The sequence below is a fragment of the Theobroma umbraticum genome, unplaced genomic scaffold, assembly GCF_002168275.2.
Source record: "Theobroma umbraticum cultivar Fairchild unplaced genomic scaffold, ASM216827v3 scaffold_146.0, whole genome shotgun sequence".
NCBI lineage: Eukaryota > Viridiplantae > Streptophyta > Magnoliopsida > Malvales > Malvaceae > Theobroma > Theobroma umbraticum.
This window is the reverse complement of record NW_018397265.1, coordinates 6327501-6353740: the sequence shown is the minus strand read 5'-3', so window position 1 is coordinate 6353740 and position 26240 is coordinate 6327501. Positions and strand designations below refer to the sequence as shown.

The window sequence follows — 26240 nt, the reverse complement described above, 5'->3', positions numbered from 1 at the left end:
AAAAAAATTCAATGTTACTTTAAAAGAAATAACAACCAACCTGCTTTTAGTGAATAAAAGCAAAAACTTCCATGAATAAAAACAACACCTTTTGGATGCTCAAGAATTCAAGCACACTCACCTCCCCAATTCCAAAAGAAACAACAATTACCCAGATCACCCACTTTTCCTACTTTTTAACTACAACAAAACATAACCCAAGAAAGAGAGGCACCCCCATTGGCATTTTTTTATCAGACAGAAGAAAAACTGGCATAGATTTGGTAAGAAGAAGAAGAAGAAAAGCTGAGAGAGATGTACCGCTAGTATAACAACAGTGCAGACAGCGACAGTGACAAGAAAGACTACTTGTTCATGGTTGCAGCAGCTTTTGAGTTCCCAGTTGGGATTCAGTTTCATCATCTCTTTGTTACTCAGAAATGAGAAGGACCCAACAACTGCAAACAGCTTCCAAGTTGGATCTTCAGTTGAATTTTCTTGTTTGAGAGAGAGAGAGAGAGAGAGAGAGTTCTGTCTCTTCTCAAACGAGGTGGGTCGGTCACTAGTTGGCACCAAATTTGCCTTGTATTGTTCAAGCTTTTTGTCTTCCAAATGTTGCAGAAAACAGAAAGTAGAAACGCCTTTCCAAAAGTTTTCTTTCCTTTTTTTTTTATTTCTTTTCTTTTTCCAAGTTATTTATTATAACCTATTAAAAGAGAAAAAAAAAACTATTTTTTCAGCTGTGGTTTGCAAGAAAAAATATATTATAGCCTTTAGCTATTATGTTTAAAAGAGGTAATTTTTAATATGATAAATAAAAAAATACAAAAGTACTTATTGGTTTAATATTTAAAAATATTTAAACTATTCAAAAAATTAAATAAGGTTTTATTCTTTATTATGTTTAATTAAAGTTTTTATTTTTAATCAAAGAATTTTTTATTATTAATAATTAATTAATATATTATTTATTATTTTATAACATAAAATATTAATGTAATATTTTGATATATAATAATAAATAATAATTCCACCTTTATGTTAAATTCACTTAAATATAAAATCACAAATAATATTTTAATTATTAATAATAAATATAAATAATATTTTAATTAATAATAATTAATTTATAATTAATTATAAAAATATATTTAATTTAAAATAAAAATATAAAATTTAATTAAAAATAATAAAAATATATTTAATATTTTTTAAATAATTTATAAAATTTAAATATATTTTAATAAAAAAATACGATGATGTTTTAATCTCGTTTATAAAATTAAAAACTTTACTAAAAATGATTATTTATGCAATGAAAAGCTAATAATATAAGGTAATGGTGCATGTGCAATTATTAGCTGATTGCGTGCTTTCTTGGGTCATCTCACTCTTGATCTGTGATTCAGGAGGGAACTCTCTTCAAAATTCTCAATGATTTTATTTATTTATTTATTTATTTATTTATTTATTTATTGTGACAATTTTTATTTAAAAAAATAAAAGAAATTGAAAGTTGGCGGGAGTTACTGGACAGTCACAGCCTTGACTGTGACGGACAGGCCAATGAAATGGGTTGGCATTAATTGGTTGCACCTCTAACACTTTCTCCACCAATCAGGACCCAGTCAACCTTCCATTTGACTTTGGTTATTGTCCTCTTTCCTCTTGGATTAATTAATCAAAATATAAAAAATTGAAAATTATTAAACGAATAAAGAAATAAATCAACATCAAAATCAAAGTCAACGTTTAAATTTTTTATTCATATAGGTGCAAAAATGTGGTAATAACGGAATATTTTAAAATAAATTATTTCCTATTTTATTAATAAAAATTAAATTAAATGAACTTAAATAGATGAACCGAGCCTCATACAAAATTTTAAAAGTATTTTAAAAAATTCTTTCAGTTGGCTTGCTCAGTTTAAGAAATTTACATCGCCAAACAAATTAAAATATATAATAAACATTAAATTATATTAATAATAAGGCTTTATATGAGATTACTATAGATATAATTACACTGAACTATGAGTAGCTCTAGTAGCTCATCTACCCTCATCAATGGAAGAATAAGATATAGAATTTCTAGAATAATCCTCGACAAAACTACTGCCTCCCGAAACCCTCGTGACACCAGTGTTCATGCTACTAGCATTAGTACTAGTCAAAGCAGAGGTGGAGGTTGTTGTCCACCGTCCTGCACGGCCTTGAATTGCAGGTTTACCTGGTCTCGGCAAAGTAAATGAATCACTTGAAAGCATGAGATGAACAGAGTTCATGTCCGGCCTCTCAGAAACGGTCTGCTGACAACATAACAAGCCCAGCTGAATGCACATTGCTGCCTCATCACGATTGTACTTGTCAAGGGTTGGATCAACTAGATCCAATGACTTTCCTCCTTGAAAGAGAATCCATGCCTGTGTAAGAAAGCATGAAAATTGTCAGGATTGAACTTATGAATTATGTTTTATCTGTTCGTATCATAGCACCTTTTTAGGCTTAAATCTGGAAACCTAACTAGGCCCTTTTAAGGAGAGTCAATTTTACAGCACTTCCTATCAGATTTTACCTCAATGGCAATAAGTTTTAAGCTTTCTGAATTTCAACAAGAAGAGCTTACATTAAAGATGTGAAATGTCTAGAAGACTGCAAAATATCAGATGCCAGATACTTATGGCCTATCCTTCCAACATGTCATGGATTCTGAATGATATTGCTTCGCACTGCTGGAGAAGCAGATGAAAGCAGAAAAACAGTGTGCAAGACACTGGTGGCACTGGCAGCCAACCTCTGAGGGCTCCAGAAGGTGTTTTGAAATTTGCAAATGATTAGTGACATTAAAAAGAACACTAGGATAAGTAGTAAAGGTTCGAGCAAAGACTTCTAGCAGGATGAAGAAATGAATTAGATAAGGTGCCTATACTATAAATCGAAATCATTCATAATGTATGTAAATAAAGTTATCTGAACAAATGGATTAAATATGCAGTAATGCTTGTCTTCATATTCAAAAATTTGCAAAATATTTGTGGTTTATTTGTGATGACACCAAAATTAATGTTACTGTAAGGGTATAAGTCCCTGCCCACCTAGACAGCAGAAGACTAATTATGACAAGGATTTGAAGATTTACATTCAGAGCTATTTTTCTGATAAATTTAACTTACATAGCTTAAGAGGTCTGCCTTCTCTGCACCAAGACGGCTATCATGGTTCTTTCTCCCACTTACTATCTCCAAGACCACAACTCCATAGCTGAAAACATCTGTCTTCACAGACAAATACCCATGCATGGCATATTCAGGAGCCATGTAACCACTGCAGGCAATGAAAAAGGGTTTACTTATTTTTATCTTTCTGAGCTAATGATAAAATTAACCCAGGACAAAACTGAGAAAAAAAGGGTTTAAAGTTGCAAGGACAAATACATAAGAACAAGATGGGAATAGAAGCAAAAAAACTACTTACTGAGTGCCAGAAATCTTGAAGGTATTTACATGGGTATCATCCCCAGGGAAGAGCCTTGCCAAGCCAAAATCTGAGATTTTTGGGTTCAAATGCTGATCCAACAATATATTACTGCTTTTAATGTCTCTATGGATGATCCTTTCAGGGGCCTCTTCATGCAGGTAGAGAAGACCTCTCGCAATGCCTGTGACTATCTGAAATCGGGTTCTCCAATCCAAGGATGAAGACTTATACTTACCTAAAAGGTTTCATCACAACTGAGTCTTAATTTACCAAACAATCTATAAGAGTTTCAGTCTGTAAATTTTCTTGGCAACCGAAGTGAAGGCATACAAAAGGGTTCTTACCAAAGAGAAAGTAATCAAGGCTTTTATTTGGCAGATACTCATAAACAAGCATCTTCTCAGGTCCTTCAGCACAGCATCCCAATAATATCACTAAGTTCTTGTGCTGGGTTTTCAATAAAAGTTTCACCTCATTAGTGAATTGTTTAAGTCCCTGTCTCGAATCCAGTGAGAGCTTCTTCACAGCCACTTCTTGGCCATTTGGCATCAAACCCTGTAGGATATAAGCTGCAATGAGTAATAATTTCACAATTCTCCAATCACCTCCATCCCCTCCAAACCCAAGCAAAACAAGGAGTGTTAATCAAATTACAGAAACTAGAGGCATTGGGGTAGGCTTAACTTAAGTTAAGTTCTTTATATATTACTAATCTGTTGATTGTTTCAGTGACATTGTTGGATAGACAGCACGAGACTATTAGACACCTTATAGATAAGATAACTGGAAACCGACAAAGGTGGCATCATGGTATAGAGCTCCATACACAGCAACACAGGATGTGTGGCAATGTATCAGTATACACATGCATACAAGGGCAACGGACTCTCCCTAACATCTGTTCTTATGGAAAAGTTGTTATTACCAGAACAACAGTTTCCAGATATTGTCCTTTTCTTTTGCTTGTTTCTATGCTCCTCTTTGCTACCGAGGTTTATTATTGTTGTTGGAATTGCACCATAAGGAAAAACAACTAAAAGACAATAGATGGAGGAAGAACTACATTTAAGCTTAACATTGTCAATGGACTAGAGATTTGCTGTCTCGAGTTTTTCCTGAAAAAGGTATCTTTAGTTTCTTTCAATTCTAGTTTGAAGATCAAAAGCTTCCACTCACTAGATGTTGTGTAAAGATCACATGGTTCCAATTAGGTCCAATCTTCACATAGAAAAGGAAAAAACATTAATGGTTTCTCAGTATCTGTTGGGATGTCATAAGTGGCAGAAGCATAAGAACATTTTCCATTATTTGAAGGTTCGAATTAGGTTGGTGGCACATGAGATTTTGTGCAAGTTTTCACCCACATTGTAGCTATGAAGATTATGGCCAGATGACGCTCCTTAAAAAGCTCTCTTTCACTACTACAACTTTGTTGGATATAAACACTCAGACCATGTCTTTCTTCAAAAATAAATTCTAAAATCCCAGATCAAGAGAAAGCTAGAAAAATCCTTAGTCGTTATAGTAATTCAAACCAATGCCACCTCAATGCAAATTTGTTCACTAAATTTTTTATGTTGTGAGATATGGTAGGCAACAATTGAAAGGCTACTTCTCGCCATCCCTCCCACACTCATCTTCATTCCTCATCAATCATCCTTGTCCTTATATGTTAAAGTCCCATTCGTCCTAAATGCTCTCACAAAAAAGGTGGTGTAACAGGCTTTTGCTTAAAATTTTTTGGTGTTGCTAATGTTATAGCAAAGAAACTTGCCCTGTTGCATCCTAGAGACAAACCACTGCAGCTGGATCATGAAATGCAAGTGATCCATTCCTTATATAATATTGGTGAATTTGTTCTAAATTACTAAAGATGCTGTTGGGTTATTGAATTTGCCACTTCCTGTTTGCATCCAGAATCAAAAGCAGAAAATACCCTTGAATCCAAAGCAAATGAAAGTTTTGAAAGATTAAAGACTATGATTTTAATTTTCCAAGGATAAAAAATTGCAAAATATTTTTTTAAAAAATACTAATAATTATGTACTAAAATTAGCTGAAATTTGTTTGACTTCGTATTAGCTAATAAACGCCAGCTCCATTCCAGCAAAGCATTGCCTTAAATGAAGGAAATAAAATACAATTTACTTGACTAGCCAAAAGAGGTTTTATTATTATTATTATTATTATTATTATTTCTTTAAAAGAAAAGAAAAAAAAAACCAAAACTTTCCATAGTTGACAGCAACAACCCACTAAATTTAGGACACGTACCTTATAGACGGGACCGAAGCCACCGTGACCGAGCAGATTAAGTTCAGAGAAAAAATTAGTAGCAATTTGGAGAGCACTAAGCTCGAAGAAAAGTCCGTCAGCGTCGGGGCCGTCGTCAGCGTCGTCTTCTCCGGCGGAGCCACTTCGTGCGGCCAAGAGGCGGTTCTTGATGCAAGAAAAGAGTTTAGCGAAGATGCCCATCAAGGACTGAGCCGGCTGGCAGGAATAGCAAGGGTGCTGGGGCAAGTGGCGGTTGTACAGAAAAGGAGTGTGATCATGAAGAAGAAGAAGAAGAAGAAGGAGAAAGAAGACAGTGAGAGGAAAAGGAGCTGCGGAAGAGGAAAAGATTTGCCGCGTTGTTGTTAAGGTTGCTGGTTTGTCTTCTTGCTGGCCTTTATTGAGAAGAAAATTGACTACAAAGTTTATAGGTTTGACTCAGTCTGAGAAACAAAAAAATTATGTTTGAATTTGGTTTTAAAAATCAGAGGGGCAGGTTTTTCTTCAATTTCGGGGTCTTTTCCTTTTTTTTTTTTTTTTGATTCTATTCCCATTTCTTGCTATGTTCTTTCCTTCTTTTTTTTTGAAAATTATGCTACGTTCTTTCTTATATTACAATTTTATCCAAAGCATTTAGCACAGTCAAACGTCTTAAAAGAATTATATAAAATATTTCAATATTCAAAATAATAGATATCTTTTTAAAATATTCTAATTTTTAACTATTTTCAACCCAAATTAAAAAGTATCATAATTAACTTACACTCATTAAAAAATTAATAGTTTTTTTCGTTTTTATTTGAAAAATACAAATTTGAACTCATTGTTTAAGTAAAAAATTTAAATCAAATACTCAAATGCAAATAAGTATTAAATTTAATTTATCATTATAAATAAAAATGATAAATTTGGACTTAAACCCCTGATTCAATTAAATTTAGACTTCTTTAAGTGAAAAAATTGCAAATATCCCAATTAAATGATTGAAAATGACCCATGTTAATGTTGTCAAATGCACCTAAACCTTTGCCAATAACGCACGTAAAAGGCTCTCCCATGCAGACGGAATACGTAAATGCCCGCAAAGAAACTGTTGTCAATGGCAGATAGGAAAAAATTGATTCAAAGTCAATTTTTAAATATGCCAACTTCACAAACGGGAGCAAAATGTCGTTGCGTATTTATTTAATTATGATAAAGTTTTATTTATTTTTAAATATATTTTTTATCTTTGTTTTAAAAATTTAAAAATTTTACGATCGATATTTAAGATATTTTTTCTTTTCTAATGCTTATTCAACATTGTATTTTAAGTGATTCATCTTGATTTGATTGAGAATTTGATTCAACGCCCGCTTTAATATTGGAGGAAAATTAGTATCCATGATCTTAACGTGTTTGACAATAATTTTTTAGTAAAATCAAGTCATTTTCTTTCATTATGTTACAAAATTCTTATCAATTGTATATTTTGTGTACTATTAATCATTTGTATTGAGAGCTTTCCTTGAAGAGTAGCTTTCATTCTAATTCTTAAGATTTAGAACGCATATCATTTTAATTCTCATAATTTAAAAATAATTTAGTGATCTTAAAAAGAGTTTTATGAATGAGTGCTTTAAAATAGTTTTTAAAGATAGTTAAAATATTATTATATGTAATAATTGTATTAAATGCCTTAGCTAGCAAAATGTGATCAATACATTAAAAGAAGATAATATTTAAATAATAATGTTAAAATGTGTACTTAAATCACATATTAGCAAAACCTAAAAGATAATAGGAAAAGTTTATCTCGTGTATCAACTTATATTATACAACTAAATTATGTCGTTTATTAGTTTAATATTTGGTGTAATTAATAGGGTTTATATGAAATTTAAAAAGAATCCATAAAATTTATTTTGAAGTGTATATCTTATTTTAAGACTTATTTCGTCTCTAGTTATGTAAGGATGAATTACATGAATGGCTTTAGGCATATAATAAAACTAACGTTTAATTTCATCTTGTATTTATGAAAATAGATAATTTGATATAATTAGATTTGTAAAATTGTTTGACCTTAAAATTTACTTTTTTCAATAAATATGTTATAAGGAGTTTTATTTATTTGAAAGATAATGGTAATTCAAAATGTTTATATTTATTTTTTGGGGTTTTTATTTAGAACATAACACTTCTTGTTTCTTCTTTAAAAACATCTTTGTATGTTGTATAACACAACTTTTTGATAAAATTATTATTTAAATAATTAATTTAAAAAAAAAAATCATTTATACCACAATATATAATATTTGAGTTGCAATATGAAAATATAATTTTTATATTTAAACTTTTAAGTTATAGTATTTTTAATTGTTTCATAATTTTTAAATTTTAAAATATTTTTTTAATATATTATTTTATTAAAAGTTATAACTTTTCACGTGAAAAATTAATTACAATTTAATAGTCATAATATGTGACATAATTTTTCAATTAATGTAATTTTTTAATAATCACAACTTTTTTATATAAAAAACATAACTTTTTATATAAAATGATATAATTTAAAAAATACACCAATATATCTAAATATTGAAAATCCACGTCGACGTATGCAATAGAAGAGCCCTGACGATGTTACCTAAATCCGATATTTTGGTAGACTACAAAAAGTATTCAAACTTTGACAAAAATTGTCACCCAATGCAGCACACATGACACGTGTTAAAATCGAGTTATTCGTGGGCGGACACGGGATACTGAAATCCTGCGGCCAAACAATGGGTAATGTAGCGAAAATGTCGAAATAGGAGTTTCCGTATTTCCATAATTGCCCCCACCAGATAGCAGAATGACTTTTCTCTTTTGTACCCTGTCCCTTCCTTCTCGCCCCATCCGCCGTTGACGGCATGTCTCAAAGGTCCTCGGTCTCCGAATTGATTCGCTGATCGGACTACGCCGATCCGTCGAACATTATTTTGCTAATCAGAGAAGGAAAAGAAAGAAAGGAAATTTGAAGGAGAAAAAGGAATGAGGTCTTCGACGGAGAGAAGAATAAACATAGCGGCGAGTGCGCAAAGACTCGATGTTGATGATCGGATCTCTCTCCGGTATTACTACCGGATCGCCGACAATATTCTCAAACAGGTTTTTTTTTTTTATCAAATTTTTTTATTTTTCCGTAGAATGAACATTTTACTTTTTGTTTTTGGATTCGAAAAGCAAATAACAAAAATAATAACCACATGGAGGTATGATGTAATTTCAATTTGGAGGGAAAATTTTAATTACTGTAATGCTGTCAGTGATAAAAGGTTATGGCAACATCTTATAGTAGTTCAGGTAGGTGTTTCTAGCTTCACGGTATGCAATCATTGATGATGTACTCAATTAATTTGGCGTAATTCTATTAACCCTAGTTGAACTAAAGTTCAAATTTGGCTTTCCTTCTCCTTTTGGTTGTGAATTTTGATGGATAATTGAGAAAGAGATATTTTAATGATAAGCTCATGTTGTGTATTAGTGAGGGAGGAAGGGAGGGGGGGAGGGGTTCTGTATGTGTTTATATTGAGGAGTTGTTTAATTTTGTGATACCATTTACTAAAATGTAGAGAGTAGTATAAAAAGTTGGGAAATGTCAGTTCAAAGCTAAGAAAAGTCTCTAGATCCTTTTTGTAGGTTATTATTAGTGAGAGAGTTAGGCAATGAACTGTAAAATAATAGCTAAGGAAGTCATTTGGAGTGTAATGAGTTTTTAAAAAGCAGCAAAATTTTGTATGTGTGAAACAAATTGTTTAGTTGTATTGATACTTGAGAAATGAGTTATTCCGAACTTTCTTCAAGGATTATTTTTGGATTTGGAATGTTGATGGATTATTGTGGTGTCTTTAGGGTTTAATGCATATGTAGTAATGATTGGACTTATGAGTAAAGCTGTTCCCTTAGATTCTTGCTTATATTTTGTTAAATATTTGGCTGCTCACGCTTTAAGTACCAAACATGAATTTAATCATGTTTCTTTATTCTGCACTATGTTTGTATGTTCTTTCTTAATACTGCGACTTATTAATTTCTTTCTCTAACCGATCCGGCTTCTTTGGTATGCTCAATGCTCTCTAGGCTGATATTTTTCGAGCTGAGAAGAATATTATTGATCTATACATCATGCTTCTAAGGTTTTCAAGGTAAGAAAGACACTTCATTCTGGATTCTTATAAAATTCTTAATTTTTATTTGAAATGCGAAAGCTACTTGTACCCTCACCTCACTGAGCTTTTTTTTTCCCTTCAGTTTGGTTTCTGAAACAATACCATGCCATCGAGATTATAGAGCATCTCTGCAGAACCAAAAGGTCTACTTGAAAAAGGTTTCTCTCTCTCTCCCTTCCCCTGTTTTATGCATATCCATTATTTTTTTAAAGGCTTGATATGAAATTTGATTTCAAATTCTTGTTGTAGAAACTACTGAATGCCTTGAGTGAGCTAGAGGATTTGAAGCCAGCAGTGCAACAAAAGATCAGTGAATTAAACAGAAAATATACATATCCAAGTAATTCATTACAGCAATCTTCTGTGAAAAACCAAAGTTTGACATACTATGGAGCGACAAAGGTACTGTCAGTGCTTCTTAATTTGGCTCATGAGCTGCTAATTTATTATTTATTTATTTTGTGACTGCCTTTGATCATCCTGAAGTATAGGCAGAGTTAAAGTTCTTTTATAATTATTGCTGCACGATTTCTGATTTATTCTTTTACTCTTGTAAATCCTGCTTGATTAAAATGAATGCTGTTTTTCATCTGACAGGCAGTTAGACCAGCTGCACGAGAATTTGATTATTATGGTTCAAGAACTCAGCAATTTTCTTATGCCAAACCAATGGAAGAGCAATTCAGCAGAATGTAAGTTTTTTTCTTAATTTTAGGGGTTCCCACTACTGTTGCATAGAGTTCAGTATTGAAATAAAGAGTTGGTTTCTGCCCCTCAGTAGGAAAGAAAGGTCTATATCGGTCTTTTTATCTCCTCCCCATCTTCTCATTAGCCTTTTAATGTTGAACAGCCGTGTGCTACAGTAGACAGCATTAAACAAGTATCTACCATGCATTTTTGAACTCTTTGGTTCTGTGCAACTTGATAAAGCTTGTGCTTTATGGCTATTCTAATTTCATCAAATGTTTACGATATTGACAATATGTCTGTTAACAAAATATTGGTTTAGAAATAATTATATGCATGTTCCCAAATTTAAAAAATGACAGTTTGACTTTCAGTGGTTGGTGAAATATTTATTTGTTGATTCTATCTGAACCTAGCTTTATTCTGTTAATGATAGTTGAAAGATTGCTAAGCTTGTGTCTGCTATCTAGGTCAGTTTCTGGTTCTCTGTTCTAAGTTTTTAATAATGTAGTTGTTCTGGTATTCTATATACATCAGACTTGAGGAGTATGGCATTGTTTGATGCTGGATACATCAAAATGGAAATTTGAGAATGAGGAAGTAATGATAATAGGATTCTATGATGCCTCTGTGAATCCGAAGGAAATGATGTTTGACTAATGTTGTAATTTGGAGGATTAAAGGATGAAACAGTATAACTAGAGTATTAGATTTACCACTAAACTGTGTATAGAATATAATCGTGTCTTTTCAGTGCTTCATCCTTTGAAGTGCTAATTCAAAGCTATGATTTGTAGTAGGCTCTGAAAAGGAAAAATAGATGAAATTACATGCATGCATCTAGTAAAAAAAGTGAACGAAGTATAAAGGTCTCTTTGAATTTAAAGGTCCACGATAATCACATATTTAGAAGCGTGTGAAATATAAAGATTGCTTGGAATATGAAAGGGACATATTAATCACATACTTAGTCTGTGTTATGGTGAAAGTTTTGGGTGAATTACAGGTCAATGTCCTGTAATTAGGTGTATTTTTGCTTTTGCCATTTTCTTTGAGTGGAAGTGGACACTTTGCTACCTAAGGTTTGCCTTTTTACTTTTTCTATTTAGCAGAGATAAATTTGAGCTGTAAGCAATGATTTTGTGTTGGAAACATTTTAAGTTTCACTTCATAACAGTATGTGTGGTCCTAAGATGTGCATTTTGGTTAATTTTAATGCACAAAGGTACCCATTTGTCCCAATGTTACTCTTCTTTTACCTTTTAGGATCTCCAAAATAAATTATGTATTTCAAAAGGGCATATAATTCTTTACTTTTCCATATTATCCTTTGTTTCTGTGACATTAATTAAGAAAATTGTAATTCACTCTTATTTTCCCAAAATTTGTTCAATTTCTGAAAGGGAATTATAGTGGCATGGGGAAGCAATATATTTTAAGCTCCATATTTGGTCTCTACCGTCAAACGTCCCTAATAATATTTCAAATATAAATTAACAGTAAATTTATAAGGTTAACTACCATATTATCCTAAATCTACGCCAAATGGGAGAAAAAATTTTCATAGTTATTTAAATTGTATTAAACTGGTATCCAGTTTTCAGTCTTGTTTCACCTTTGACCCTGTTGCAATTAAATATAAATTCTTTTCTTTCTTTTTAAATGGTGAAATAGTGGAGTGGAAACATTTTGTCATGCAATCACTTAAAACTCATTAGAAGATTGCTTTGATTGTGTTTAAATTTTATATCTTGTACAAAGTTATATGTTGCCAAATAAAGTGAGTCTTAGTTTGCTTAGTTTGCATGTGGTATAAGTAGTGATAAGGACAACTTACTCTGCCCATAAGTTGGTGTTTGGGTTAGACTTTTCTGTTATTGTAACTGAAGCTTTGTTTCCACCAAACCTTGTGTCCCAGCCCTAAATCTGGAGTAATTTGATCCAAGCTTGTGCATATTGATTAGATTTTCTTGGAGTATATTTGAATTGACCTATCAGATCCTATATCTAATTACCGGACAGAACTAATATTGCCCAAGTTTGCTTCATTCTTTGGCTTTCAGTATAAATGCTTACTCTCTTGAATTAATAGTGTTGTATTTATTTTTGATTTATTAGAAGTTACCTTTTTGCTTTTCGATTTAAAAGACTCCCCCCCAAACCCTTCCTTTTTTTTTTTTTTTCCTTTTATGATGAAATTATTGACTATCATGTAGCTATTTCCATGTCTCTTTTATTTATTTTATGCCAGTTTCCTGGTTGTTTGGATCTTTCTGGTTGGTTTTAAATGATTGCTTATCATTACTCATTTGTCAGTATCCAGAAAGTATTTGTCTTTAGTTTTCAATTCCAGTAATCCCTTGTCTCACTTATAATTAGGTCCTTCCTGTCTTCTCCGATGTTGCAATTTAGAGCCCTTAAAGTCAAAGTTCCTTTTCATTAATATGCTTCCATAAGATGTTAAAGCAATGCTTCAAGTGGTGGAAGCGTCAGATAAAGACCTGGCACTTTGCCCTTTTGTTTTGAGGACTTGTTCAGTTTTGAGTAGCATATCTATGCTCACATTGTAGAAAAATTCTATTTTTTATTTTTTCTGTTGCCAATTAATACTTTGGCTATAGTGAATTTGTTGTTATTGGAGCTGCTGCAAGGCTTGTATCATGGTGCACCACTATTGCTTTGCTTATTTGTCTATTTTTATGTGGTTTTCTTGAATGATGATAGCATCTGAAGTTTTAAGTATCATGTATATTGCATAGAGGTTAAATATCTTCCCTATGTTTCTGCTTAATATTGTCATAAGAAGGCAATATTGCAAGAAATGATTCAAAATTATAGTTTCTTTTTGGCATTTTATTCTATTATTTTAGTTTATATTTTATATTTTATCTTATTACAGAGATGATTTGTTGGGTTTTGCTTCACAAATTCTGTACTGTTAAATGTTGCTAGCTTTGCCTTTCTATGTCTTAGGAATTGAATCTGGAGTTTAACCTCCTGAGTTTAGCGCATGTTGCAATGGAAAAGTGTGTTTGACAACTTTTACTTGTTTTCCTGCTTCTTTTAGATCATTAAACCTGCTGCGTCCAAATGAGGAAACGCTCTCCAGACATTCTATTTTGGGTCCAAATGGGCTTTATGGGCGGTGGCAGCCACCTAAGAGCAATATAGGGGTATGATGATATCTTCCTAATTTCTGGTCCTCATTAAGAAACTTCACTTACATTTCTATTCTTACTGCAGGTGCAATATCCTAGCAACATTGACCTTACTCCAGTTGAAATCCCAAGGTCAGTCCCTTTAATTGGTTTTGGAAGTACTTAATTCTTACTTCTTGTTGATCTCAATTTACATCGATTAGTGTTGGAGGAAAATAAGATAATTTCTGGAGGCATCAAAGATTATTTAATAGCAGCATATTGCCTTTGAAGTAAAATTTGAAGCTTTAAAGAAGCCCTTTGTGCATGATGCTAATGTCTTTTTATTAATTTATTTATATTGATTGCTTTGGAGAAGCTTATGGTTTGAATACATATTTATCTGATGCTATTTAAGTGTAAAAAGGTTGCAGCAGCCTTTAGAAAATGAGCTTTCAGGGAAGAATGATCATAGCAACTCAGAACCTGAAGTACCGAACACAGAATTAACTCTTGCGATTGGTGATAGTCAGAAGTATCATGTGGATGGACCTTGTCCTATGATTTCTTTTGATGAATCAGAAACCATCCCTGTTCATATAAATGTTACCAGACAACCATCTCCTCCACCTGTACTTGCAGAAGTACAGGATTTGGTTCATGCTATATCTTCCCAGGTCACCGAGACAGATTGTAGGATAGAGAATCCCTTGGCAGATGGTATTGTTCATTCTGAATCTCCTCTACAGTTGCACATTGTAAGTTTCATTTTCTTTTGACTTTTATTCTTAAGTTGTCTTCATTGAGAGTCAGGCTTCTTGGAATGACAATGAAGGACCTTTTAATGCTTTATTATCCTCTAGAACCCCCAATGTCTTGACTTGGCATTTGTATGTTGCAGGCAACCACAATGATGGAAAGCTTCATGAAGCTGGCTAAATCAAACACTGATAGGAATTTAGAAACTTGTGGTGTCCTTGCAGGTTCGCTTGTAAGTACTAATACCATAAGACCTTTGCTTAGTCTTGACACGATGCAATACAAAAGTTTTAATGTGATACTGTTTTGCAGAAAAACAGAAAGTTCTATGTTACAGCTCTTATTATCCCGAAGCAGGAATCAACATCTGACTCGGTATGGTGCTTTCATTGTGGATTTACCATATCTATGCATCAATCAAATTTCTGTGACTCTCCTTTTTTGTTCTGCTTTTAGCAGATTATGTGATTTTGTTCTTTTTTTTATGAAGTGTCAAACAACAAATGAGGAGGAAATATTTGAAGTACAGGATAAGAAATCTCTCTTCCCCCTGGGGTGGATTCATGTAAGTGTTTTATAGCCTGCTCTCTTCCCTTTATATTTAGACTTCTGCTTGGTCACAATGGTCTACAGCCTAGAGGTTTGCATTTAGAGGCATAATGAGCTAAGCCAAGCTGAGCCAATTTAGTGAAAAGCTTGACCTTTGCTTGAAAAATATTTGAGATACTGAAGCTTGACTTGATTTGGCTTGATTGTCATCTCAGTCAAGTAATGTGCTCAAGACACAAGTCAAACTTGATGCAGCAGTTAATAGAAAATGGATTTGATCATATATGTAGGGTAAATTATACATATATAAGTAGGTATTATATTTAATTTATATTTGTGTTTATTTTATAGCTAATACATTTAGAAATTTCAAACTTGAGTAACTCATCATTTATGTAACTCAAAGCCTTTCTTGCATTAATACATTTTTTTTAGTTATATCTTTTAGGTCCATTGTATCATTTGTGTTTATTATATGTTTCTGGTTAGGTGTCTGATTGAATTAGCATGCTATTTCAATAGTTTGCAAAAAGGTATCACTAATTCTTGTTTGTGTTAATTTATCAAGTTAAATGAACAAATTTGAACCAAAAATTTCAACCTCATTTAATGAACGAATGAGTTGAGCTGGAATATAGGAGAGCTCGGCACATTCATGTTCATGAATAAATCTTGTGAAAATTCTTGATAAAACCTTGTTTTGTTTGTCTTAAGTTCACTAATAACTTTAAAATCCTTTTAAAAAAATGAGAATCATGAATTTGATATTTATAATATAGAAGTAGGTGTGGCATAGATTAGAAGGCATGCATAATCTTAATACATATGTTTTACAAAAAGGTTTTTCATGTGCCCAAAAATGAGCACTTGATAAATGGGGCCTGTCTCCATAAATATGCCCCTTCCTCTTGCGTTTTCTCCACTGAATTGAAGCAATCCAGCACTTGAAGGATTGCATAAGCGTAGGGGCCACCATGGCTGTGATTATTTTATTGCCACGGAGAAGGCTTAGTCTAGCCCTTAATTTGTAGCCAGGCATTAGAGCTAGATAAAGGCAACTGAGCCCAAATGAAACAAGGTTTTTAAGCTCAACTTGAGAGGTATTTTTTCAAGCAACAAGAGAGACACAGCTTTGCTAAATCGCTTTGGTTCAACTTGGCACATTTGCACCCTTATTTTTGGTATAAGAAATCACCGCTTGCATTTTTTCTCATCTAAATTTGACATTATCCTGCAAAGTTATCGTAAATGTGTTATGATCAGTTGTGGTTTTTCTTTTTGCTATTTAGTTTTTGAATGCTAAGTTCCTAATTGGCTACCCTTTGTGGCACTGAAGTCTTTGCATGGGGCTTATGGCAGCATATTGCAAGGGATTAGGGGTGGGAACAATGCTTCAGTTGAAGTTTGTGTGGTAAAATGAAATTAATCTCATATATAGGGGTAGTAATGTAATTAAGCTGAATGTTTAAATTGAAGGCAACTATAATATAGACAATTGGAGTGTTCTCAGTTCTAAATGCTTATCAAATTGGTAAAAGGACAAAAGAAACAGAAACAAAAAATAGTTGAGTCCATATGTGCCTGCCTTGTACAGGGCCAGCTGAGGCATACCTTCTAATCCTTCTTTTTGTACAGTGGAAATTAAAAAAAATAAAAATAAAGGGGTGTTAGGTATATTACGGAAGCTTATGTAGCTCCATTTTGTCTTCTTGTTCTGTCTCATGTGTATGGGCAGAACCAACGTCTTTTCCATGTTTGCCATTGTAGGACGGAAAGGGGGAGTAAATAAATGAAATCTATTTTTATTTCCAAGTCATAGAATAGGACGTTCATATTATCTGACACATTGCAAGTTGGTTGTGAGATCTGTTTTATATTTTAATTGGCATTCTGCATGTCTGATAGCATTTTCTTGAATGATATCTTTTTAATGTTTGGGGGGATAATTGTATTGTAGTCTCTATGCTGACCAACTAATTCTCTATGTCTCAATCCCAGACACATCCTACGCAGTCGTGCTTCATGTCATCAATTGATCTTCACACTCACTACTCATACCAGGTCTGCCTCTTCGTATCATTATAAAAGAATGCCTGTTATTTTGGAAATGTTTTTGTCAGTTATTTCGCTTAGGTCGCTGCTATGCCATGTTGGCCATCAATTTCACTGATGTCAGTGCTATTTGGAGGTAGAGACAGTGTCTGGCACAAGAAACTGTCAGGGAAGGGAAGAAATCAGTGTAAATTGCATAGGACTGGGCTGTATTTTCTGTAGCATTCTGCTTGTGAACTGGAAGAGAACAGTACTTTATGAAACCACATTTTCTCCTCCTCAATTTGGGATGGGGTTTGTAATATGTTGGCAGGAGTTACTTCCAGCATGCCAATCTGAAAATCTCCTGCTGTCTTGTGCTGTAGTTTCTCTTAGTAGCTCGAGATCCACACTTAAGCAGGATGTCTAGGAACTTAGACCTTTGCAGTGGAGAAGCCAATATGTGTATGTGTGTGTGTATTTAGTTGTTCCTTAAACTTGACAGAAATGATTGCTTGTGTATCTAGATTATGTTGCCAGAATCTGTTGCAATAGTAATGGCGCCAAGGGATACTTCGAGGTGAGAATGCATATTCTGATGATTAATGAATTCTTTTATCCCTTGCTATATATTGGATTACAGTTAAAACTTCTCCATCCCTCTTGGAGTGCAGAAAACATGGCATCTTTCGGTTGACAACTCCGGGTGGCATGTCGGTCATCAGACATTGCCAGCAACGTGGATTTCATCCCCACGAACAACCTCCTGATGGGGGCCCCATCTACAGTTCCTGTACAGATGTGTATATGAATCCCAATCTGAAGTTTGATGTCATCGATCTTCGATGATCACAAATGCAGAGCATCTTGATGGACATGGTTTTGCTAACGCGCTGGTTGATTTGCCAAAGTGCATATTGTTGATTACAGTTGCTGGAAGTGTAAAAGAAGTGGCTGTTTGTATAAAAGGAAAAAGGGACTGTTAGGGAACAGACTATAATACTATTTCCCATTTCCATCTTTAGGAATTACTGAATTAGAAAATCTGCATATGGAAATGGAAAAATTCAAGAGGCTTGCTTTTGGTTCTATTCTTTATGTATTAAACAAGAGAGCTTCTGATTCATTTCTAGTTCAACTGGATCCCTTATGTTTCCCTTGCATACTTATTTATTTTATTTTAAAATAAATAATAATTATGTTATAAACTATGAATATTTTTGAAGTGTAAAATTAATTGTTTATGAATAAAAGATAATTATATATAAGTGAGAACTAATATCTTTAATGAATGCCAATCGATGCAATTAGAATGGTATCAAATTTTTTATAAATCTTATTAATACTAATAAATTAAAAAAAATTAAAAATGATCTATTAAAAATATCAATGAATAAAATATGAAATTTTTACTAATGAAAATCATTTCAAGCATTTAGACTTTTTTATATATTTTAAAATTAAGTAAATTTTATTGTTAAAAACATAATTATTATTATTTATATAAAAAACTTTGCTTGCCTTTTTCTCATAGGGGCAACCCCAAGAAAGTAGAGTTGGCCCCTGTTTTAACTCAGTATTCTAAAGAAGGGAGGCTTGGAAAACACTTGGCATCTTTTGCGAAGAGTCACAAAACAACTTTTGTCAGAAAAGCCACTGTTGGATTCCCACTCCAAGCAAAGGAAGGAAAGGACTTGCTTCTTCCATCACCACCTTTTTTCTCCTCTCTTGCTTTTTGCCCAAGTTCTCATCATCCTCCAACAATGGGGGCCAAGGCATCTTTAAGACTTGCTCTACTCTCACCTCGTCTATGACTTGTGCATCTCTGCATATGGAATGATAGACAGTGATGGGCGTAATTTATCCCACTCAGGATATTCACTCCCCAAAAACCAATGAATTTTTCTCTGACTCTTATCAGGCAAGTTCATTCACTCTGACTCAACCATTGACTTTATAATATTATAGAGGATTTCCTAGGTAGACGAGTCCCCAGAGGTGGCAAGGAATAAGGAATGAGCACTTCCTGCAAGGACTTTGTTGTCAACTGATATCCATTCTTCAATTCTGACAGATTGCTCACATGCCAAAGTTCACTAACACAAGGTAATCTGTCCAGGAAATCGTATCATAATGTAAGGTCGTGGTCCTGGTCTATCCTGGTCCCATTTACATCGAAGGGCTCCATTGCTGATGTTGTCATGATTTTTCTTTTATTTATCCTAATTATTTGGATTTTGTAAATATTTATTTTGGTCAATTCTTATTCTCTAAAAATTTATTTTACATCATAATATTATATAAAAAATAATAAAAACAATCATTATAAATGAAGTACTATTTTAGACAGAACAATTAAAATAAATAAAATATTATTTCATGTGAAAATATTAGAATAAGTAAAGCATTACTTCATATAAAATAACTAAAACAAATAGAGCAATTGTTTCGTATAGAATAATCATTTAACGTAAATGACAGTGAAAGCAACCTAGAATAAATGACACAGTTTACATAGGTTATTTTCATTTCAAAATATTTGAGAAAGTTTGGTTTGATAGATCAAATGTGAAAGTAGTTAAAAAATCTTCCTCCTAATTACTTTTTTTTGAAGTACAAGTGTTTTCTCTTCTTAGCTTGTTTTCGTGTACATGTTGATATACATTTTCTTGTTTTGTACTTATTCACGTACGGCTTCTTCGCTTGTACCTTTTCATGTATATTTCTTCTCTGTTACCTTCTACTTAAAAACAAGTTTTATTACACTTAATTATTTCAATAGTCACATAATAAGTTTCTAACCATTACTTGATGTTAGCTTTCAATAACGGTTAGACAACATTAAAGCTCTTAATAATATCATTCATTACGTATTTTTATAATTGTCATTTTTAGTACTATATATATAGCTTTCACAAGTCATTCAAGCTCTTCTCTTCCTTCTAGAGTTAATATATTCTCCTCTAGAGTCTCTTTCTCTAATTTTTTTCTTTTTTTTCTTTTATCTGTCGCAATATTTAGTATTTTAAGAACTATGGTGATCTTCCTCTCTGCTGTCTCCAACGCATTCATTTACTTGTTTGAAACACTTCCTCTCTTTATCACAAGAAATCCTTTACATATTTTAATTTAAAATTTAAAAATTTAGAACATTGTTAAAATCAATTTACGAAATTTGAAAGTATATCAACTGAGGATTGATACAAATAGTCAATTTGTTTGTCTAAAATTCGAATATCAATAATTTTTTATAAATTCGAATTCTTATTTAAAAGGTCGAAAAAAACCTATTTATCTCGAATATTTTCTTAAGAAAATAAAAATAAAAATCCGAAGGTATGAATTGAACATGAATTGAGTCTTGATTTCTCATCTGTCTGGTGAAGTAGGGTAAACAGCGGGTCCTTGAGGATGTTGGACCTCATATCCGTAAGGGAAACTTGGCTCGGTCTGCACCCTGATTGGGATCTCGCTTCTTAGTCACGGTTTGGAGATTAAACATTACACAACGCTGCCAGAGAAGAAAACGACTCATAAGGGCAAATTTCTGTGCTGTTCGTTTGTTTTGTTCATGTTTGAGAATCACATGCTACTTGGTGTTGCATAGACCTGAATTTCCGATTACTTCTTTATTGTTTAAGTGAAATGGAGACAACTTTTGGTTGATCTACTTAGTCTTAATTTTATTAAAAAAAATGATGACATCTTTAATATATAAATATAATAAGAATCTCTACAATTATTACCAATTGGTTTTAGATCAAATATTTATATAAATTTTAACAGGACATGAGAACAGATGATGTTTTTATTCATTGATTACTCTGTGAAAGCTTGAGGATAAAGCAAAAAGGTGTCTTTATTCAATCCATGCCAAAATTCCATCCTCAGCATATTCCAATATCATCCTCCTAATTTTCTCAGCAACCATAGACCACTAGGATCTCTTATGAGAATGTCCTTATAGAAACATTGGTCATCTTATCTCTTTGATAGAGCTTTTTTCTATTTTATTGGTTGGGCCAAATACTTTTTGATGAAGTCAATGTCTACCATATCAAACAATCAAGCAGTGGACATCCCAGAAAGAAGTACAAGATTCCTGCATTGAATTTCAGAAGCTGACACTTTATCAATACATTGGGTGGATAAGAGATTTCCAATTCTCTCAAGCACAAGGCACCATCTCAAACATTGCATTATATTTGGGATTAGAGACATGGAAATGTTCAAAATGGGAGTATCTCAAGTAGTCCAATTCAATTATTTTATTTAACCAATAATATTGTAGTTGTAGGGTAGATGGTGGATGGCATGCCCTCAGAAAACCAAAGTGCAAAGCAAACATCTTGTCAAGAGTGTTTCCCAACCAATCCCAAATTGATCTTACCATTAAATTATTAGCAACAAAAGAGGGACCCTTTGAATAATTTAAGACCCAAATTGGAGCAGTTCAATTTTGTATCAAGCCAATCTAGATATTCAAATGAGCAGGTTCTCCCTAGTAACAAATATATAGGTATTGGAGCAGTTTCAATTTAAAATCAGGAAAATGTGTGGGAATTTGATATGAATTATGACAGATTTAACATTATTGATTAGAAGATTTGCATCATATTATTGTTGATTTAAGTATTACATGGACTTATATGCCAAGTGGAAGTGTGTGTGTTTGAAAATTTCTTCACCATTTGAAGAAATAGGGTAGGTGGGTGGTTTATTTCAATTGATGCAAACACTTTATGCCCACGTCTGCTCTTCAATGATTAATTGGTTTTAAATCATGGAGATTATTATTAACTTGGGGTTTTGTTGTTTTGGCCTAAATCACTTCATTGCAGCATGTACTTACAATAAATGGAGTGGCTTTTCCCCTCATTGCTTAAGGCAGACATCCTAATGACATGAACTTATATGAATTGTATCTGGAGAAATGATTAAGGTCGAGATGATGGGGTTTAAGACTGAGACAAATTCAAATGAAGAATCAAGTAACCTTGAACATTATGTTGCTTTACCACTTTGATTAGAGCGAATTCAAATTCTAATATTGACATCAGAGATAAAGTCGACAAACGGGTTGTTATAAAACTTAAATTATTATGTTTGAATCGAAAATGTTTATCAAAATCTTATCTTATTTTTATCGCATGAGTTAAGTTAAAGTGAAACAAAAATCGAATTCATCGACGATTGATTCAAAACCTCATTAGTTTAAGTAAATTGAGTAGGACCACACTAGGTCACACCACATTTTTTTTGTAGGTCAGGTATGAGAATTCTTCCTACTATAGTACAAGCAGAATGAGCTTGATTATGCTTGAATACTTGAATTGTTTTCATTTGCTTCCTAAAATGGTTAGAATGATTAATCATTAACACATTGTAAAAGTAAGAGATAACACTGAGTTGCTCCAAAGCCCACATATGTATGACACATTGCCCTAATTGTAAGGAAAACCCCAATAGCTTCACCGCCACGTTTATAACTGGAAAACATGGTGAGGCACAAAGGGTTGAAAAATATGGTTCCTCTTTCTTATCTTAGCTTGAACTTTAACCCAAAGGTAAAAGATCAATGCCAAAATCTGTGATGTCATGGGTGAATGGTGGGAGGAAATGAGGTGAAAAAACTCAATCAAGCCTTTAAATTCGAACACCGAAAGGTAAAAAATATGACTTCAATAAAAGGGATTAGCTACCTAAAAGTTTCCAAATGTTTCAAGTTACTGACATGGATCAACTGTTCAAGATTAGGCATGACATGGCAGGGAAGAATTGTTCTTGAGTCTTGATACTTTATAATTTTTTTCCCCCTCCTAAAAAAGTGGTATGAGAGGATTATTAAAATAAAGAATAAATGGTTGTTTTGGTGGTTGAGATGGCAACCCCAAAAAAGTCAATCACAAAGGTGACTTCTCTTTTCTTTCCCATGGGGAGAGGATAACTTGCTGCATTATGTTTTCAAATTAATATATGTAATATTTAAAAAAAATTCAAATTATTTAAAAAATTTTAAATAAAGTTTTATGTTCAATTAAAATTTTATTTTTTTATATTTTTAAAATATTATTTATTATTTTATATCATGTAAAGTTAACGTAATATATTAACATGTTATAATAGATGATGATATAATATGTTAATGTAGCATAATGATATGATCATATGATATTTTTTAATTTAGTGTTACATTACTACCACGTAAATATAAAATGATAATTATTTTAACGAAACTTATTTAATTTAAAATAAAAAAAATAAAAATTTGATTAAATGTAGTAAAAAAATAAAAAATTATTTAAATTTATTAAATATTTTATAAGATTTTTTAAGATGATTTATCGGTAAGGAATGGGAATGGCAGTTTTTGTTTGTTATCTCTTTCATGGCCATCCATGCTTATGAATCCTAACATGGAAGCCCACAATTTGCTCGCACTGTTCCCATCATTTGCGCCGTGTGTATGATTTCTTTGGAAGGGTAAATTGTTTTTCTTTGCATCTGAATGAAGATAATCCTTTTGACAGCTTTCTCATGTTTAAACCTTTGTCCTTGATTCCAGCTATTCTACTTTCTCTTCTTTTATGCAACACTCCAAAGCTTCTCATGAACCTCTCTCTGCCCATTTTTTCTATCATAGTCTTCTGCCTTTGTTTGCCTGTTTTGTGTCTTTTTCTACCTCGAAACCAGCTAGCGTTTCCTCTGCTTCCTCTGTTTTCCCCGCAGAGAATAAAGAACATTCTGTCTCTGATCACTGAATTTTCTCGGAATATTTCATCCATAAATCTTTGCAAAAGAAAAGCTGCTGCTCTTTTGTCTTTTATGTTCCTCAAATCCACAGAATTCTAGTCATGCTCCTTTGTTGACTTGTTATGGTTCAACGAATCTTTGTCAATGTTTAAGACTTAAATGTTCTTCTTCGCCCACCATAGTTGAATCCTTTTTTACCTAGACCACTGAGTATTCCCATTCTTGAATTTCTCCAAGTCCTCCAAAATCCTCTTGACAAGCCCTTTTTTTGCTTGTATGTTTTGATTTCTGAGTGAGAAACCCACAAGTTGTTGTTGTCATCATGATGTGCTCGGAAACAAGTCCTAGGCTATCATTTTCGCGCGATCTAGGACAAGCAGATGATTTACCCATCGAACTCAATGAATCGAGAAGGGATACAATGCTTTTGGAGACATGTTCTGATTTTGAGTTCAATATCTGCAGCTTTGAGCAGCAATCTTCTCCAGCAGATGAGCTATTTGCAAATGGAATGATACTTCCTGTCAGGCTCCAAGAGAGACAAAGAGTCCAAATATGCGAACTCCCACCTCCCGTTTCGCTTCCTCCACGTCCGAAACCATCCACAGCTGGGGATTCGAAGAAAGACAGCATGCGCCAGATAAGGCCTGCCAGTTCTGAGTCGGAAGAGAAGCCACAGTCCAAGTCCTTTTGGGGTTTCAAGAGAAGTAGCAGTCTCAACCGTGATATTAAAAAGAGCTTAGTTTGCTCGTTACCACTTCTTTCTCGAAGCAATTCAACGGGCTCAGCTCCAAATCCTAAACGCTCTTCGATAAAGGATATTAACAAGCATACTTCGCAAAAGCTTTCAATGACAAAGTCATCATCCTCATCATCATCATCACCATCATCATGCTGTTCTAGTTGCAATGCTTATCAGTTTCCGCAGAAGCCTCCTTTGAAGAAAAACCCTGCGAATTCTTATGGCAGTGGTGTTCGAATCAGTCCTGTGTTAAATGTGCCACCACCTTACATCTCTAAAGGAACAGCAAATCTCTTTGGTTTAGGTTCTTTCTTACGCAATGGCAAAGACAAGAAGAGCAGGAAATGAATTTTTCAGTCCACAAATTTCAACCAAGACAAATCTGATTTTTTTTTTTTTAGACTGTTTAGATGATGCTGATTCCTTTGCTGATCCAAGTCATGTCAAACAACCTGGAAGATTGTATCAGACTCGACCAGACGGAATCTGAGAGAGATCTTAGTTGTACAGGACAAATACTATAATTCAAAAGAAGAAAGATTTTGGGAAGTATGTTCATGCACATCTCGAAATTGTCACAAGCTTAGGAGACAGGAAAACAGGTACCCTCTTCTCCTATGGCTTGTCAGGATCTGTTTATCTCTGTCTCTTTAGGCCTGAGCTTTACCCATTATTACGTAGATAAAGAGATTTGGTTTCTTTATCTTGATGAAAGATTTTCTTTTGTTTTTCTCTTTTGAGAGATTAAGATGAATGCAATGGTTTATAAGAAAAACAAATCTATAATTGAATGCTGCCTTTATGGATTTCTTGTTTGTATTAGCTTCAGCCACACTTATAATCTAATCATGGGCCATTTCTTTTGTTTGTTTGGAGCCCTGGCCCCTGGCCCTCTCTTTGTTTCTGTCCAGCAAATTGGCTTGGCAGATTGTGAGAATGGTGTTAGGCCAGGAACAAAGCATTTTTCACAGTACCCCATCATTTCCATAAAGTAGTGATTTCTTTGCTGGGGGATCAAGATTCAAGCCTCCTTTCCATCAACCAGAATCATAGAATTATTCATCTTTTTGGCAAAAATACTGCTCAGGGTGTCTACTTCAATGTACAGAAGCTAGGAAGTAATGAGTTGCGACAGAAATAAGCTTGGGAATTTGGACATCAATTACCTGTCGAGTTTCATGGCTTATTAGTAGCATTTATAGAGAGGCAAAAATGGCAAAAGTTGATTCAAAAATCTATGAAAGAGATCTAATGGTGCCTCCCGCTTTGTATCGTACTAGGCAAAGAGTATCTTACCTTTTATCTTGTAGATTTTGGAATCCAAATTTGAATATAAAAGTGTGGATTTATTTTAAAAAGTACTTTTATCATTGACTAATAGATGTACTTTCAAATAAATATGGGATTAATTTTTTTTAAATAAGATGAAACAGTGAAGAGGATCCTTACCCAAGTTACACAATGAGAGACGATTTTTTTTTTTCATTAATCCCGTTTTGTTCATTTCAAGATTTTGAATTCGAAACTTTAAGATTTAATTATTAAAATATTTTATTAAATTTATAAAATTTAAAAAAAAAACGACTTTGATTCTATAATTCAATATCATATGAAATTTTTTTAACACTAATAAATTTTGTTTTTGATTGTCGGTAAAATC

General features: G+C 33.0%; 3 protein-coding genes across 4 annotated transcripts; 2 read left to right on the top strand and 1 right to left on the bottom strand.

Annotated features, from left to right (window-relative positions):
• Positions 1 to 1931: 1931 nt before the first annotated feature.
• Positions 1932 to 6213, bottom strand: LOC110422634 (cysteine-rich receptor-like protein kinase 44). Its single transcript, XM_021436630.2, has 5 exons — positions 5730 to 6213; positions 3800 to 4010; positions 3453 to 3690; positions 3152 to 3302; positions 1932 to 2401 (listed from the first exon to the last, which is right to left on the bottom strand). The coding sequence occupies exons 1-5, from the start codon at positions 5928 to 5930 to the stop codon at positions 2030 to 2032; spliced, it is 1173 nt and encodes a 390-aa protein (XP_021292305.1). The 5' UTR covers positions 5931 to 6213; the 3' UTR covers positions 1932 to 2029.
• A 2309-nt stretch (positions 6214 to 8522) lies between these two features.
• Positions 8523 to 18302, top strand: AMSH1 (associated molecule with the SH3 domain of STAM 1). 2 transcript variants are annotated; one of them, XM_021436469.2, is made up of 14 exons: positions 8523 to 8861; positions 9834 to 9898; positions 10005 to 10080; positions 10172 to 10324; positions 10520 to 10614; positions 13677 to 13782; positions 13853 to 13899; positions 14165 to 14504; positions 14648 to 14737; positions 14818 to 14880; positions 14996 to 15070; positions 17053 to 17115; positions 17613 to 17665; positions 17760 to 18302. In XM_021436469.2, the coding sequence occupies exons 1-14, from the start codon at positions 8745 to 8747 to the stop codon at positions 17932 to 17934; spliced, it is 1518 nt and encodes a 505-aa protein (XP_021292144.1). In that variant the 5' UTR covers positions 8523 to 8744; the 3' UTR covers positions 17935 to 18302. The 2 variants fall into 2 exon arrangements, with proteins under 2 accessions (XP_021292144.1, XP_021292145.1); XM_021436470.2 differs by having other exon boundaries at positions 8528 to 8861; positions 14174 to 14504.
• Positions 18303 to 23454: 5152 nt separating this feature from the next.
• LOC110422611 (uncharacterized) lies at positions 23455 to 25991 on the top strand. The gene is made up of 2 exons (XM_021436602.2): positions 23455 to 25182; positions 25457 to 25991. Exon 1 carries the CDS (start codon positions 24161 to 24163, stop codon positions 24926 to 24928), a length of 768 nt encoding a protein of 255 aa, XP_021292277.1. The 5' UTR covers positions 23455 to 24160; the 3' UTR covers positions 24929 to 25182; positions 25457 to 25991.
• Positions 25992 to 26240: the final 249 nt, after the last annotated feature.

Coding starts and splice junctions, on each gene's coding strand:
- AMSH1 (XM_021436469.2), top strand. CDS start 8,745: ATGAGGTCTTCGACGGAGAGAAGAATAAACATAGCGGCGAGTGCGCAA. Junction 14,881..14,995: donor AGGAATCAACATCTGACTCG/GTATGGTGCTTT, acceptor TTTTTTATGAAG/TGTCAAACAACAAATGAGGA. Junction 17,666..17,759: donor GCGCCAAGGGATACTTCGAG/GTGAGAATGCAT, acceptor CTTGGAGTGCAG/AAAACATGGCATCTTTCGGT.
- LOC110422634 (XM_021436630.2), bottom strand. CDS start 5,930: ATGGGCATCTTCGCTAAACTCTTTTCTTGCATCAAGAACCGCCTCTTG. Junction 4,011..5,729: donor GCTTCGGTCCCGTCTATAAG/GTACGTGTCCTA, acceptor TATATCCTACAG/GGTTTGATGCCAAATGGCCA. Junction 3,691..3,799: donor CCTTGATTACTTTCTCTTTG/GTAAGAACCCTT, acceptor GAAACCTTTTAG/GTAAGTATAAGTCTTCATCC.
- LOC110422611 (XM_021436602.2), top strand. CDS start 24,161: ATGATGTGCTCGGAAACAAGTCCTAGGCTATCATTTTCGCGCGATCTA.